The 16889-nt window shown below is 38.2% G+C and overlaps 1 protein-coding gene across 2 annotated transcripts in view; it reads right to left on the reverse strand.

Annotated features, from left to right (window-relative positions):
* Positions 1-16889, reverse strand: part of LOC149802055 (uncharacterized) — a 100756-nt gene that overhangs the window by 30288 nt on the left and 53579 nt on the right. For both annotated transcript variants that reach the window (XM_089956460.1, XM_089956459.1), the window contains exons 2-4: positions 13023-13113; positions 5758-5863; positions 10-111 (exon numbers count right to left, since the gene is read on the reverse strand). In XM_089956460.1, the coding sequence (XP_089812586.1) occupies positions 10-111; positions 5758-5839 (184 nt within the window). In that variant the 5' untranslated portion in view covers positions 5840-5863; positions 13023-13113. The remainder of the gene's footprint in view (positions 1-9; positions 112-5757; positions 5864-13022; positions 13114-16889) is intronic.

The following is a 16889-nucleotide window of genomic DNA, read 5'->3' on the forward strand; positions in this document are numbered from 1 at the left end:
AATACATACCTTCTTTAGCCGTCTCAGACAAATTTTGAATCTTTTCTTTCTCTTCTTCAATCTGCTCTTTGACCTGTTCAGAAGACTTTGTAACTTCTTTCAAAGCTTCATCTACAAAAAGAAACTTTTAGAATGAAATTGTAAGCATAGATGAAATATCAGATTGTTCAATTAACCAAATGTTTTATCTGTTTTTGTCTTCTAGCAACCTTTTAATAATTTACACCAGTAGTCCACAAAGTCTAGCTCTTAAATGAAGGCTTGAACTATTAGCCACACACAGCTCAGCTGGCAAAATGGACATCTGAGACAGTAAAAACACCATTACATAATCAGATCCTCAAACAGAAGACTTGTTTCTATATTTTCTTTTTAAGTCCAAGAATTGCAACAAAAGTACTTACTGGAAATATCTCATAGTCAGTGTAATGATGTCACAAAGGCACCTCAATTTCTAAAAATGTAGCTGACTATGAAAAGGGCAGAAAATGGCACCCATATGAAATAAGTTTTGATTGATAAATATATGCAAAGATAACATTGTTTTGAGACTCTCTTAACATTTACAAAGTTGTAGTTTCAAAAAGAGTTATTACTTTTAGACAACGAAGTTCACTATCACATGATATAAAAAACCTGATGATTTAAAAGATTTATAATTTAAAATTATATTTGGTTTTATTTTAAATGTGAGTTATACAATAAAACAAATTATTGTCATATATTAACATTTCTTTCTTGCTCTACATATTTGTTCAGATACATATTTTGAACACTACCATTATAGAAATTAATGTAAAAAATGGAACCAGTTGGCTTTGAAACCATACAGGAAAAAACTAATTTTTAACAGATTAAAAACTGATAAAATTTAATACATTCAAAGTGATCTGCAGCTGCAAAACAACACACAAAATCTGAGCCATGTAAGATCCATTTCGGAACAAAGCGAAAAGGTTCAGTTAAAGTCCAAACAACGCTATTGATTCATCTCGCACAAATGGAAGTAGATGAATCTGGAGCACGTCCTTATCATTATGTAAATTGGTATCACAGAACACAAGCTGTAATTATAATGAACAAAATTAAACTGAAAGGAAATCTGAAGAGCTATTTGATGGGCTAGATATGAATTGTTATCAGGAAAAATTTAGCTGGATTTTGAATTTTTAATTAGTCAAGTTATTAACTTTACATGTTGATAAATTTATAAGAGTAGGAGGTAATTTCTACATATATTTATTTACCATCTTTGACAATAAAATTTTCTTTAAAAAAACCTGATTTAATGTAGAGAATAGCGACAAATAATGTTTGTATTTCTGCAACATATTTTTTGTAAAACCGCATGGAGATCATCTGCACTGGCCACGAAAATAAAAGCTGGACAGAAATAATCCTTGGTTTAACAACTACCCAGTAATGTGCAAGATATAAATATATTTGATAAAGAGTCAATTGTTTATGTTAATGTCTATGATCCAGTGGACAGCTGTTTAAGGCCGGGGCCCTGAGTGGTCGAGTGGTCTAAAGTGCTCTCCGTTATGGATCACTGCCATTTCCTCTCTGTCTGTGTGGGTTCAAGTCTCGGATTCGGCTAATGTGGGTATGTGAGAAAGCTTGCCAGTAGCATCTTGTGGGTTGGTGGTTCTTTCCGGGTTCTACCTCCACCATTAATACTGGCCGCAATATATAGCCTATCTTGTGCTGAAAAATGGCATTAAACCCTACAACAACAACAACATAAGGCGAATAAGTAATAGGAGGAAGGGATTCTGAACATCTAACCTCTACCTTGGGTATCCTTCTCGGGAAGAATAGATGGATTCCCCATGCGAACAATAACCCATTCTCCTAATTACATATGCAAAACAGCCTTGACCTGTGACCGTAACATATGGTTAAGAAGATGAATATTGAATGAGGACCGTTTTTGCCTCAGAGTACATCTTTACAGAGGTGAAGGCATTGATGACAGCCAACATTTCTGTTGATTTGCAGAGGCAGTTTCCCTGGCTCCCACATGTTGATGACGGAAGTGAAGTTTGGCAACAGATAGGCACCCCAACCACGTGCATTGGCATCGGTACCTACTGTTATTTCCACTCAGGGCTTCTCCAGCAGGATTCCCATGGTAAGCCAACCTGGGTTGCATCACTGACACAGGAATGATTGAATCTCAAGTGTGATTATTATGTTTGATCAAGATGATTTAAAAAGGTCGCAATTGTGCTCACAATGTCCATGTAAAGAAAATGATCAAGCTGGATCAAGTAAGCTCTGCTTTGAATAAACCAAGGAATTGCTAAAACACTTTTCCTGTGAAATCTAAGTCCTGTTGGAAATGGACCCAATGTGCTTGATGATTCTGATTACATGAACACAAGGAAGTTGCTTCAGATTCTGTTAGGTTAAAAAATCCATGTCCAGATGGACAGATTCTGAAGAGAAAGGGTATCATTCCTGCTTTGGGGTAGAATAGAACTTACCATATGTTTCTGGAGGATGTCATCCAGGTATGCTGCTGTTGTTGTAGATGACATAATCCATAATCTCAGTAAAAGTCCAAGGGTTGATGTTGAGGGCAAACGGAGAACTTTAAACAGATAAACGGTGTTGTGGTAAGCAAAAATGGAGAAAATGTTCGTGACAAGGGGTGGAGAGGGATTTGAAAATATGTTGATCAGAACAAGACTGGTGGCATACTTGTCTCATCGAACTTAGAGGTGGATTGATGTCGCAATCTCCACCTAGAATCGGTTGAGGCGACTCCAATCAATGATGGATCTCAACTTGCTGTTTGTTTTCCGAATAAAACCCCTGGGACTGTGGTCTTTGTGAAATTCCACTGGCTTTAACTAAGTGACCATATCTTCTGTTGTATAAAAGCATCCTTCCCCCAATCTGAGGTTGCATCCATGATGAGGGATAGAGGGGAAGAGAGGGGACTGTTGATGAATGAAACTTGCAGCCCATCTGAATGAATTAGATCACCCCACCCTTATTCTGAGGGAATAGAGATCCAGTTGGCTCACAATTTGGTTTCCCACCATCTCTGTATAATTGCTTCTTAAGATTCAATATTTGTGCACTTGTTACTGAGAAGATCCCCTTTCCTGAGGCTGCTTAATATCCCCTCACAATGGCGGGCATTGAGTGGTTCCAAAACACCCATGTGGGTTGAGCGGCAAAGTGGAGGGACAGATCACGAGCCTCTATTCGTCCTCCAAAGCAACAGTGACCTGAACAGGGTTGTCCAGAAAAGGAAGGTATGACAAGGTTTGAGAGACGTGGATTGCAGACAGGTGACACATTGTATCCTAACTGGCATAACCCATTGGGGGTATTGATCATGGTATGGTGAGCAGCCCAGGTCAATGACTCAAGCAATCATGGCCATCGCCTCCCAAGTGTGGCTATTGCAGGGTGTCTCTGTTGAGTCTAAGAGGTGCCAATTGCCAACAATGAAGAAGGTGCAGTAACACCCTGAACCAGTTCTGATGAGAATGGAGCACATTTATCCACCTTATAAAACATGAGTGGGCATATAAACAATTACTATATTCTTGTCAAGTGCTGAGATCAGTAGTGAAGGTGTCTGTCATCTTATGTCCATCTCTTCCTCATCATCGAGATCTACCAATTCTTTAGAGTAGCGGTAGGTGGGGGAGGAAATTCTGAAGTAGCCAACAACCTGTAAATGTCCTCAAAGGCAACCTGAAAGCTAAACTTCAGTCCATTCAATGGTTGAATCTGAGTAAGATGTGAAAGATGGTGAATTTGAAGGAGTTCTGTCACACACTATGTGTCTAGGTCCAACTGGGTCTACTTGCAGCTCTGGAGAATACACACCAGGTGGTATCTAGACTCAGTTCCATGCCTATGAAAATGTTAAAGAAGTCCGGCTTGCTAGGTTTGACAGCTGGTTTTCAAATAGTCAGTCTGAAAGCTTGCGGTATAGAAGACATTCCAGCTATCACTGGTATTGACCGCTCCAAGGGTTTGACTGAACAGACAGATTTTTCACTGAAATCTCATTCATAGAAAGGGCATGAAATTGATGGTATGGTTAGACCGAAGGATCTGTCACTTTGATCCCCATAAATCAGAGCTGGCAGGACCGATACAGCAAAAAGATCCCCATGTTGGAACAGATGGACAGACAGCGACAGTGCAGTTTTATTATGCATTAGATCCAATGGATCTGGTACAAACCCAATGTATCCAGACTTATAGGCCTGAAGACCCTGCTTCAAAATGCGGAAAGACTTATGCCCACTGGGATGCCTAAAATTGAGGAACGCTACCCCAATGAGCTGGAGTTGGCTGGGCCAAAAGGTATCCCATGCTGGACAGTCTGTGATGGCTGTCAGGTTGGAGACTGCTGTATGGCCGAGCAAAGGTGCAATGGTAAAAGGAGGTGGATCCAATTGATCTGATATGAACCCAGGCCTAAAAGCCATGATCAGACATGTGGGAGAACTTACGCCCACTGGGCTGCCTAAAATTGAGGAATACTCCCCGATAAATCACTATTGTCAACAACAAACCATAGATGTTCTTCCTTGACTTATTCCATCTTTCCTTCCCTTCAATGGCAAATGTACTATGGCTTTAAAAGTGCATTTCACGGATTTAGTAAACATTCCTCTAGAAACGATACAAGAAGAGAACAAAGCATAGGTTATCAAATCAGTATGTAACTAACAAGCTTAAAGCATACATTAGCAAATTAGTATGTGACTAACTAGCTAATATGGTAGCCCAGACTTCATCCAACTATGTATTAGAGATGCTGCATATAACAGATTGTGCAAAACTTAGCATAAACAAAACAAGAGTTACGGTAGACATCCATGCTCTGAAGTTGCATTATTGCATTTAAATTACATTCTGCTGAGATGACACAAGAAGAGAAAGCAAATCATAAATATATTCCGTTACTAAAAACAAAATAGAAAAAGTCACAATTACATTCAAAACTTATAGACTATGCTTTGAACATATGCATCTCAAGTATTTTCTTGACCATACTACTGAAACTAAACAAGAAGGGAAAAACAAAGCATTGATAGCAATGCAGCATGTTAAAAACCTCGCTAATACCAACTGTTTCAAACAGAGCAAGCAAATAAAGTCTGTAATGCTAACTTGTAATGATCTTGCAGAGGTCAACGATAGTGTGGTGCGATGTGGTCTTAAAAAGACAAATTTCCCTAAAGGTGACAAAATCACTCAAATTTGGCAGAAACTGTAATAAAAATATATACAACCTGCTTAAATGATTAATCCACACCATAAATCCAAAAGGATGAGTCAAATAGAACACAGAAATGGCTTGGATTGTCAGAGGATAAACTGGATGATGCTATCCATTACAGCAGCAAAGCTAAAAACTAGAGACACCTGGCGATGCCAAGGGGAGGTAATGGGCAAGAGTTATTGCTCTTTGTCTATGACAATATGACAATTTTCGTCTTTTAGGAGGGCTGGATTTGTGAGGTAGCAGGCTAATATTCATAATGTAATATGATTGGTAACATATCTGAAGTAGAAATCTTTTAGAAACATATTCGAAGGAGAAATTTAAAAATAAATTTGCAAAGAAAGAGGTTTATATATATATTTTAACTTATCAGGAAAGGAATTAATGGTTGTATGTGTAAAACTAAATGAGACAATTGTTGAGACAATGCTACATAAACAACGTCTCTGATATAATTCAAAGAATAATGTGAAATTCTGTCTTATCCTCACCAGCTTCTTTGACTGAAGGCCACATCTGCGGGTCTTTGCCAAGGTATTCCAGGAATCTTCTCATTTGATCATGATGCATCATACTGCTCTTCGACTCAGATTTTCTCTGAAGCAAAATTATCATTAGACTTATTACTAAAAATGAAAAGCATTTACAAAAAAGTTGAACAAATTACAAAAAAAAAATGATAAAACATTTGTAAGCAGGAGTACTATTACTGTTGTTTTGGCCTATGCACCAAGAGACGACGCAGAAGAAGAGGACAAAGACACCTTCTACGACGCTCTACAAGCCGTTTTAGAGGACGTCCCTCGACATGACGTGCTGTTGCTACTTGGCGACTTCAACGCTAGGGTCGGCTGCGACAATAAAGACAGAGAGAGGACCATGGGGCGCCATGGAGTAGCTGTGATGACCGACAACGGGGAAAGACCGGTCAACTTTTGTGAGGAGAATGACTTGGTCACAGGAGGGACCCTATTCGAGCACAAGGACATCCACAAGCTCACATGGACATCACCAGACGGCAGAACTCAGAACCAGATCAACCACATCATCATCAACGGCCGATGGAAACATTCCCTGCAGGACGTGCGAGTGATGCGGCATGCTGACATCGGCAGCGACCATAGTCTTCTGGTGGCCAAGATGACTTTGAAGCTTAGGAAAGTTAGGATAGGGGTCTCTAGGAATCAGCGCTTCGACGTGGCCAAGCTGAAAGATCCAAAAGTGAAGGAAGAGGTTAGGCTGGCCCTAAGGAATAGGTTTAGTGTTCTAGAAGACGAGACAACGCTGACCATCGACAATTTCAACAGAGCAATGAAGGAAGCAGGAGAAGTAGTTTTAGGTTATAGGAATAGTAAGAAGACAGAGTGGATATCAGGAGAGACGTGGACTCACATAGGCGAGAGAAGACAGATTAAGAAGAGACTTTTGGACGCCAAGTCACCAAGACTGAAAGAGAGACATTCGACGGGGTATAGAGAAAAAGACAAGGAGGTGAAGAAATCAGCAAGGAGAGAATACACAGAGAGACTGGCAAAGGAGGCAGAGGCAGCAGCAGAACAGAAAGACATGAAGACGGTGTACCAGAACACCAAGAAACTGAAGGGCGACTATGGCCAGCACCACGACCTTCCAGTGAGAGATGAAGATGGAACTCTTGTCACAGTGGAGGAGGAGAAGCTGAAGAGATGGAAGCAACACTTTGAGTCCATACTGAATCGCCCAGACCCACCAGTACTCGCTGACATTCCTGAAGCAGAGGAGGACCTTGATATCAACTGCGATGACATCACTGTTGAGGAGGTCAAGCAGGCCATCCACAAGCTGAAGAGTGGGAAGGCACCTGGCAATGATGGAGTATGTCCCGAGATGCTGAAGGCAGAAGACACAAAGACACCTTAGTTTCTTTGCCAGAGTCTCCAAAAGATCTGGGATAGTGAAGAAGCACCAAATGACTGGAAAACAGGAATCACCGTCAAACTTCCCAAGAAAAGAGATCTGGTGAACTGCAACAACTGGCAAGGAATCTCCTTACTATCCATCACCAGTAAGATTTTCAGTTGTATCATTCTCCAATGCATCACAACAGCTGTGGACGGCATTCTACGACAGGAACAGGCAGGCTTTAGGAAGGGCAAATCCTGCATCGACCACATCTTCATTCTGAGACAGATCCTTGAGCAGTCCCATGAGTGGAATGGATCCCTTTATGTGGTCTTTGTGGACTTTGAGAAGGCCTTCGACAGCCTGCACCGAGCCTCTCTGTGGAAGATCCTATGACACTATGGCATCCCCCAGAAACTTGTCAATGTCATCAGGTCCCTGTACGAGAACTTTGAGTGCAGAGTCATCCACAACAACTTACTCACTGAACCATTCAAGGTGGAAACCGGAGTGAAGCAAGGATGCATTCTCTCGCCAATTCTCTTCTCACTGGCCATTGACTGGATCATGCACCGCACCACAGAGGACAGGAGGCAAGGAATACAGTGGACGCTGACCTCAGTGCTCGATGACCTGGATTATGCTGACAACATCGGGTTGCTGGCAAGCAGACACCAGGATATCCAACAGAAGACACAACAGTTGGTACAGACAGCAAGCACCATAGGTCTTTGCGTCAACATAGGGAAGACACAAGTGTTGAGGAAGAACACTAGAGTGGGCGACCCAATCACCATCAATGACCAGCCCCTGCAAGAAGTAGACGAATTCACGTACCTGGGCAGCAAGGTTGCCACGGATGGAGATTGCACAAGGGAAGTCACCACAAGAATCAGCAAGGCCAACCAGGCCTTTGCAATGCTGAAGCCCATCTGGAGGTCAACAAACCTCAGCGCCCACACAAAGATCCGTATCTTCAAGAGCAACGTGCTGAGCATCCTTTTGTACGGGTCAGAGTGTTGGAAGACCACTGCTAACATAGAATGCAAGCTCAAAGTCTTCCAGACCAAATGCCTGCGATGGATCATGAGGTCTTCTGGCCAAACATGATCTCGAATGAGGAACTCCGGTACAGAGCGGGCGCAAACACCATCGCTGAGACCATTGCAACTCGTCGATGGAGATGGCTCAGCCACATCTGCAGAATGCTCCCTGACTCACTACCAACGGTGGCACTGAGATGGACTCCATAGGGGAAAAGGAACCGTGGCAGACCCAAAGAGACCTGGCGCCGTACCGTGGAGCGAGAATTCCAGACCAGAGGCCTCACCCTGCAGACCGCCCCCATAACAGCAGCCGACAGACCAAAATGGTGCTCCCTTGCTGTCGCCTCAAGTACCAGATGGCGCAGAGGATTGATTGATTGATTGATTGTACTATTACTGACACATTATGTACCCATCCTGTGTTTAGTAGCACCATTGTTGACACAGTATATATCTAACCCATGTTTAATAGTATCAATGTTTACACATTATATACAAACCCCATGTTTAATAGTACTACTGTTGACACATTATATACCCACCCTGTAGTTAATACTACCATTGTTGACATATAATATACCCATCCTAGTACAGTCTGATCATCCTACCATTATTGACACATTATATACCCACCCAGTGTTTAATAGTCCTCAAAGTAGGAACTAGCAGTTTGGTTGACTTGGGAAATCACCAACTAAGGGATCTCAGTGACACTTACCTTTGGTCAAGGAATGAGATCTTGACATGAAATTAAAGTAAAGAAACCCTTTTCTTATTAGACTTACTATGATCATGACTTCTGACCCAAGGTTAATAACAAGCCATCCACAATGATTGGTCAAGAAATTTGATTTAGAACAAAAGTTAATCTGCAAAATCCATTTTTCTTAAAGCAACTCTGAGACCTTTGACCTTATTATCCCAAAAATCAATAAGCATCTTCCATACTATACATGCAAGCCGTCCTCAAATTTTGTCAAGATATTAAATTTATTATGCAAAATAACTTTTTTTCTCCAGTCAAATCTGACCTATAGTAGTAGTGGTTAAGTGAGGTTTGACTCCACTGGTAATGTTTTTAGCAGTCTGCAATGCAGAAGGCTATGCCTGACCCTCCAAACCATACATGGGAGTTTGATTCAACATCTAATGCTTCTAACAACAAGCAATAGGTAGGCAAGGCAACTTCCCACTCCCTGAAAAGGACCCCTCCTTTCTTCTTTTGGTGACTGTGTTGTTTTAGCAGTGGGCATAGGCTGGTTGCCCACCAACACATAACCAGAAACATAGTGTTTCTATGCTATACAACCACTGGAGTGGATGCAAATACTTTAACACATATTACTCTGTATGTGCAGAATAATACAGGATGTTATCAGGCTCCTGATCTGCTTCCACCATCGGCACCTACTAACTACGCAAACTTTCATGATAAGGTGGACAATTTGTAATGCTTAAAAGTAAAGTCTAAAAACGATCTAGGAAAGCCCTTAGTGAACTCTGGAGCTGAGCACCATTTGGCACTATGAGATGCAAAACTCCAAATGTGTATATTATAGTAGCGTTAAGAAAAGACACTCAATGTACATTGTTTCAAAATTTAGAACTATCCATAGACACATGATAAAAGTTTGTTTCATTCTAAAAGAAATGTCAATAAACAATTGTGACCTCAACCTCCCTTCATTATCTAGGGTCTCACCTCCCCCTTCCCCACAAAAATGCTTTGATGTGGAAAGTCTGTTGAAGATCCAAAACAAGAGAAATTGCCTTTAAACAAACTCTGACCAAAGCTGATGACTTATGACTGCTACCGGTATGTCTTACATGTTGTGAGATTTGTTGGAACAAAAAACAAGGCAAAAACTATTTTTAAAAGGGAAATAAATCTAACTTTTTTGTGATTCAATTTGTTAGAAAAACACCAGTATGCAACATTTAAATACAATGTTTTAGCATCAGATAACTACTATACCATGTACATGGTGACCCACCATCCACCAAGAGAGGCAAGACGAATATCAACTCTATAGGGAGCAGGTTATTGATTTACACAATGCAATTGTCTGATAAAACAAACGTCAATACTATTTATCTGTGTTAAAACTCAGTAAAATGACTACAATGATGATATTTCAAACTGAAAGAGTTTTAAAAAAAAGGAAAGTCAAGTTACAATGGCACAATCACCTTCTAGAAAAATAAGACTGTTCTATCATGCATGTGACCTTCCTGGTGGGGAGCATTTGCCTCATAAAATTGGTGATTTCCCCTGTCCATCCCATCACTCACTGAAATCCCGTGTACTCAAAATTGTATCAACAAAAAAAGTCAAGAACTATTTTTATTCTTTTTTTCACAGCTTGTTTCCAAGGTTGAATATTTACGATAAAGGCTTCCTATGTTCATATGACTATGAACATGTTTACCCTGCAATTGTAAATTATACTGACAATAACCTAAAAATAATCATTGGATTATACTGAGTGTATTTAGTTGTAATTTTGAAAGGATTAAAGGCAGGAATGGATTATGATTGGATAATTAAAAAATTCAGGCAGTATAAAACAATGTTACTTAGATCCCTTAGGCTGACAGTTAAAGTTTGTCAAGATATTATAATATGTGTCACCAGAAGTAATTCAGAAAGGATTAAAGACATTTATGGATCATGGTTGGATTAGTCAGACTCAGATAGCACCAACTGTAAGCAGGTCTGGCAGTCAGTCAGCATCCTGAATCTACCCACAATGAAACAAATTTAAGTTCTTGATGGACTTGGTAGAGTTGTAATAACATTGCCTCATTCTAAAGCAGACACTGAAAAGACATTTTCTATTCTGAGTAAAGTTCAGGCTGACTTAGTGGGTAATACCAATTTTTAGCACATGACAGCAGATAAATCTGACAGCAAGAACCTGACAATACACCAGGAAGAACCATTATTCAGTGGGAAGCTACTGGCAAGCTGAGATGAGGTGAGAAATCAGTGATCTGTTAAGATGAAAACCTTAAACCATCTGGCACCTCCCAGGCCACTCTAATTGTTGAGATCATCAACAATGAGGACTGCCACAAATATAATCCAAGCATTGATTCACAAGAAAGGATAAAAATGCTAGTGCTACATATTAGGACGTTATGAAAGGCAATAATTTTCTGTGAAAGGACAGAGATGATGAAATTATGTGCATATGTAAATACAGAAGAAAAAAAAAGGTTTGTTCAAAAGTTGTAATTTTTATCCATTGCAAGCTAAATATTGGGTAAACTAAAATCCTCCTGATTTGAAATTCCAACCAGATATTGCAAATCTCCTAATCTGACCTCTGTTCAGTTATATGTATTTTCCATGTTTCATAGCAAGCTCTGAACTGTTTTGGCAAAGGTCTTTCACATTACAGTGCATTTATGTTGCTGCACAGTAACTGGAATGGATATTATTTGATGAATGGAAGGAAATTTTATCAAAAGAAACGAAAAAGCAGATGCTCTAGATATTTCAATAAGTTAAAAGTGATGTTGGCAGCTTTACATCATTCAGGTCACAACAGAAATGAAATCCTCGATAGTTTTTGTTTCTTTTCGGTTTTAATGGCACCTTTAACACATTGTTGGCTATCATGCTGAAGAAACGGGAATAATGTGGAATGACAGACCAAGGCAGGTATCAAACCCACAACCCTTGGATTATGAGTCTTACACTCTACCAACCGAGCTACTAGGGCATCCTAACTCTGGCAGTAATATTAGTCAGGCAGAATGAGGTGGAAGTAATTTTGTTTACCTACCATGTGATTCAACATTGGATAGACAGAAATAAAGCTGACATCAGTAAAGATTTAAATAACATACAAGTACATACACATAAACTGCTCTTTTCAACTGAAATTTTGTTTTTGAAAGATCAAATAAAGACATGTACTTTTACCATATCAGACCTAATAGATCAATTTGACTTACAGGAATGAAATTAGTTTATTCAGCTTTCATTTACCAATACTTTTGGATAACGCTTTTACTTATTATCATTTGTGTGAAATAGTTTTTCTATTTTATTGAAATTTCTTTACTGCTTTAGTGTAGACTTTTGGCTTTTTGACAATGTTGTCCTTTTCAGACTTTGTGTAAGTGTGTAAATAAAGTTGTTTTCTTACAATGTTATCTTTGTGTCCTCTTTTTAGCATACTCACATAATGTGCCAAGCACAAGTGTTCTATTTTTTGAGGTGTACATTTGATTCAAAATGTGCTGAATAGAATACCATAATCAGCCCAAACAATGTACTGCAAAAGAGTAATAAATAAAGAGCTACTATTAATTAATGATGGCTGCTTTTATGTGTGCCGGTGGTCATTGCCAGAAAACGTAATCTTTAACACTCAACTCCTAATAGGTTTGGTTTGGTGCCTTTTGGCAGAGCAACACAAGTAGGCTATTTAGTGCCAAGACAATTGGATCAAATTACCTTGCCCAAGGACACACCACAGTAGCTGACCCAAGCTGGTCTGATGGTTGGAGTTGAACTTTCACACTTTTGGTTCTGAGTCTAACATGCTAACCACTTAGTTACCTTAGCTTGCATATGAGGTAGAATCAATACAATGACATGAATTCATACCCAAGAATGCACATTTTTGGTAGAATGTCAAAAACATGTGCAAGAATTATACAAAAACAACAAGTCTTGCCTTTAAATGGTTCAAGATTTATAGAACATGGCTTGAAAATATTTTAATCCAAAATCATAAAAGTTAAAAATGTCACCAATTTCATCAAGCAAGATGCTATAGTACATGAAAAAATAAGACAGGATGCTGCTTGTTTACCTTTAAAAGTTCTCTCTTCTGTTCTCCTATCTCTTTTGCAAAGCCATCTTGAACCTCTACAAATTTCTTTTTCTGAAAGGTCTCAAGCACCCTGAAAATATGCAACAGATGGAGTGTTTAATTATGCTTTGAAATCATGGAATTAGAGTTTTGTATTAAATTTGAAAGTAACTGTGCCTTGAAGACCCTTTTGATACAAAATTTCAGCACCTAAACCACTTGACATAAAAATCTTTCTCATCCTAGTCGTATTCCATGTCAAGTTATATACTGTATATTGGAACATACAAGTGGAGTCCAACTACAAACTTAAATGGCAGATGTTGGTCTACAGTGTATTAGGAGTAATGAATAGAACAAACAACATAGACTGATCTACTAGTTGTTGCAGTTAGTCTTGACTTATATAGTATATCATACAGTGTATGGGGATTTCCAGGAATGCACCAAGTCTACTCAGTCAAGCCACTTTGAGGTGCACATTTTTTCTCTTTCATGCAAGAGAGGAAAATGAACATACAAATTAAAGATGACAGCAACTTACCATTTATTTTGCCACAGGAAGAGTCATGAATTATTCGGCCTATTTAAAGAACTGGTGTAAGAATTTGAGTGGCTGGAAGGAATCAAATACTGGGCAATTAACACTGCAAATGAGAGATGATGATATTCTTGATGATGATGATGACGAAGAGAGAGAGAGAGACAGAGAGAGAGATATTTCAGGTTTTAATCTAGGATGTACCCTTGAGCCAATGAGTTATTTTTCATCTTTGAGCACATAAAAACACCTAAGGAAAAAACAAAGATAAAAGCTAATTTCAGTTGATTTTAGACTGAATCAAGTGAACTCATGGACAAAGAATCAAAAGACAATCCATTTCACTGGCTGAATATTATGTCATAATGATTCTGATTAGCTTGGGTGCCAAATGAAAGCACATGGTGGATCACTAATATGCAAAGAAGAAAATATTACATCTTCAGCAAAATTAGTGCCACATTTATTTCCAAAGTAGTGTAAAGCAAGGATAAAATGCTGAGCCAATGTCCAAAATAAAAACTAGAGAGGAATGGTTACTCAAGGATGGATTTTCAAATCCCAGTATGGAAGGTTCATGAAAGTGGAGGCTGATAATAATGACAGGCCTTCTGGTCATGCATTTATTAATTTGTGCAAAAAATATTAACTTTTCCGTTGTTTACTTTGTCTCAGTCAATTATGAGTCAGACAAAAGCACTGTTCTCTAGTTTCCTTGTTAACTAAAATAACAAAGACCCAAACAGCTTATGCAGTAATGTATTTGATCACAATAAAATTTTGTAAAAACCCATGTCTCCATATTGACCAAAATCAAAGCATATGAAGTTTTGGAAACTTTAATATTTAATACAGAACTGAATAAATCCACAATATGAGCACCTGTGATGCGATGAATTTCTTAAATAAACAAGAAACATGTAAGAGTATTTGAGTATGTGTGATTTAGCTTTTTAACGTAGCTTTAACAAGTTTTCAATCATATCGCTATGATGTCTGCAGTATGGTAGTTTCTAGCACTGATGTATCATGCTGCAGACATGGAGCATAATGTCCCACCCAGTCACATTATCCTGACACCAGGCCGACCAGTACTAACACTAACCTCTTAATACTGAATGCCAAGTGAGGTAGCTGTTAGTACCATTTTTTAAGTCTTTGGTATGGCTTGGCCGGGGTTCGAACCCATGACCTCCCATGTCTATGGTGGACACAAGAGTATTTGAAACCCTTTTTTTTCACTAAATGACACCACTTTCTGACCTGATAAGGTCCCATTTTTTCTTCTATTACTTGAACATACACTGGATGGAGGGAAAAGGATCGATACATATGTACTAGAATAAATGTGAATAATATAAGCAGAGTAATCTTTTCTGTCAATGAGAATAAAGCAAAATATACAAGTGTACTCATTTCATAGTTATAAAACATTCATGAAAAATTACCAGTCATTGATTAGTGTACTAATAAGAAGAAACATTAAAAAATTACAAAATAAAATGATAACTAATCAAACATTGTGCATTTCAAAAAATTAATTAACTGAAATGCAGATGCGAACAATATTACTGCATATTCCCTAATTAAGACCCACAATTTATTAATGCCCACCTCCCCTTTTTTTAAGAACAAAGAATTTACAAGATGCATTGTAAGAACCTGTTATTTTCAATACCCATCTGTTTCAGATCCATGACAACAAAATGTTGCAGCATTCTCAGTCGATTACATGGTCACAATCTATATATCAATGTATAAATTACTAAAATCACAGGCACACATGTAGTGTTAAACATGATGCAATAGCTGGGCAGCAAATTCAAAGACTTATGAAAGTCCTACTTCAACCAGTTGCTGAGTGGGAAAACAGTTGATCAATTGATCATTTTAACTCTGCTGTTTACAATGATTCAGTTCAGTGGCAGAAAGATCCCCGAACGAATGTAGTCATTATAAGAGTACTTCAAAAGAATAACTTTAGCTTTCATTTTTGTCCTCAAATGCCCCATTTAGACAATGTGATGCCTGTAGGGTGTTAATTAGGGAATATAGCAGAGATCAACCGACACGGTTAATTGCTAAAAATAGCATGTCTATTTATAGCATGCAGACTCAGTTGCTGAATGTAGGACAAATAAACCGGCTTTTGTACTACAATATAAATGGCAGAACACACTGAAGAGATTGCATCTATCCCTGAAAAGTGAAAAAATCGTGGTGCTTCAAGACATTGTTGCTTTGGTCTTTTTAACAGTGATACAGTGTAGTAGATATTCAGATCATGAACATATGACGTGTGTATTTTGGATTCCATTTACAAAATCGAAACAATCTTGAGAAGTGCGGGCATTAGGTACGTGCTTGTGGAAGAGGATCTTTTACTACTGACAAAATCACAAGATGGACATATATTTGCAGTAAACATTTCATAGTGGGAATAGACTAATGATGGATCATCCCGACCATATCCCAGAAACACTTGCACCAAATCAGGTTCGTCATTTACATCTATTTAGAAACTAGAACATGTATATACATTACACACACACAAATCACAAATATACAACAGAAACAAGAAAACGCACTTAAGATTTATGGAACTGAGTAACTTTATTGCATAGTTTAGAATAGACAAGTTGTATATATATATATATATATATATATATATATATATATATATATATATATATATATACACACACACACACTGAGTCCTGCCTCCTCACTCACTTGTATAATTCAGAATTAAATACAGGCCTGCTCAGTACAAGGGTGTGGGGTACTTATGGTCCCAAAAATATTTTAACAAAATATTTTACTACAGGCTTGATATACAAAACTGTACAAAGATGTTTATATACAAAAATATAAACTTGTAGTGGGACCCATGGGGCATAATTTATGTGTTACCAACATTTGCAGTTCATATATTACATACTAAGACAATGTTAGTGTTCAAGTGGCAGCTTATTTAATATGTAGGAACCTTTATTCAGATATTTCTTTTTAAGTATAAAAATAAAAACACAAGTAAACAAACTTATATATCTCACACATTCAAAATTCAACTGTGATATGTAATATATTTACTTATGTTTTGTAGATACCAGAAGAGGCCATTATGTATAGAGCAAAACACTTATTTGAAAATAAAATGAAAGAAACTAACTTTGCATTGTTATCATTTATTCCTTCTTTTTTCATCATGCAAAATTTATTAAGGAAAAAAAATAATATCCATCTATATGTAGCATATGCCGGCTGGTGTATGCATCCTTACTGTAGTGTGTATCACTTATGTCAGATAACAAAATCGCAAAAGA

Source organism: Sinohyriopsis cumingii, chromosome 4 (genome assembly GCF_028554795.1).
Source record: "Sinohyriopsis cumingii isolate HCF-2022 chromosome 4, ASM2855479v2, whole genome shotgun sequence".
Taxonomy (NCBI): Eukaryota; Metazoa; Mollusca; class Bivalvia; order Unionida; family Unionidae; genus Sinohyriopsis; species Sinohyriopsis cumingii.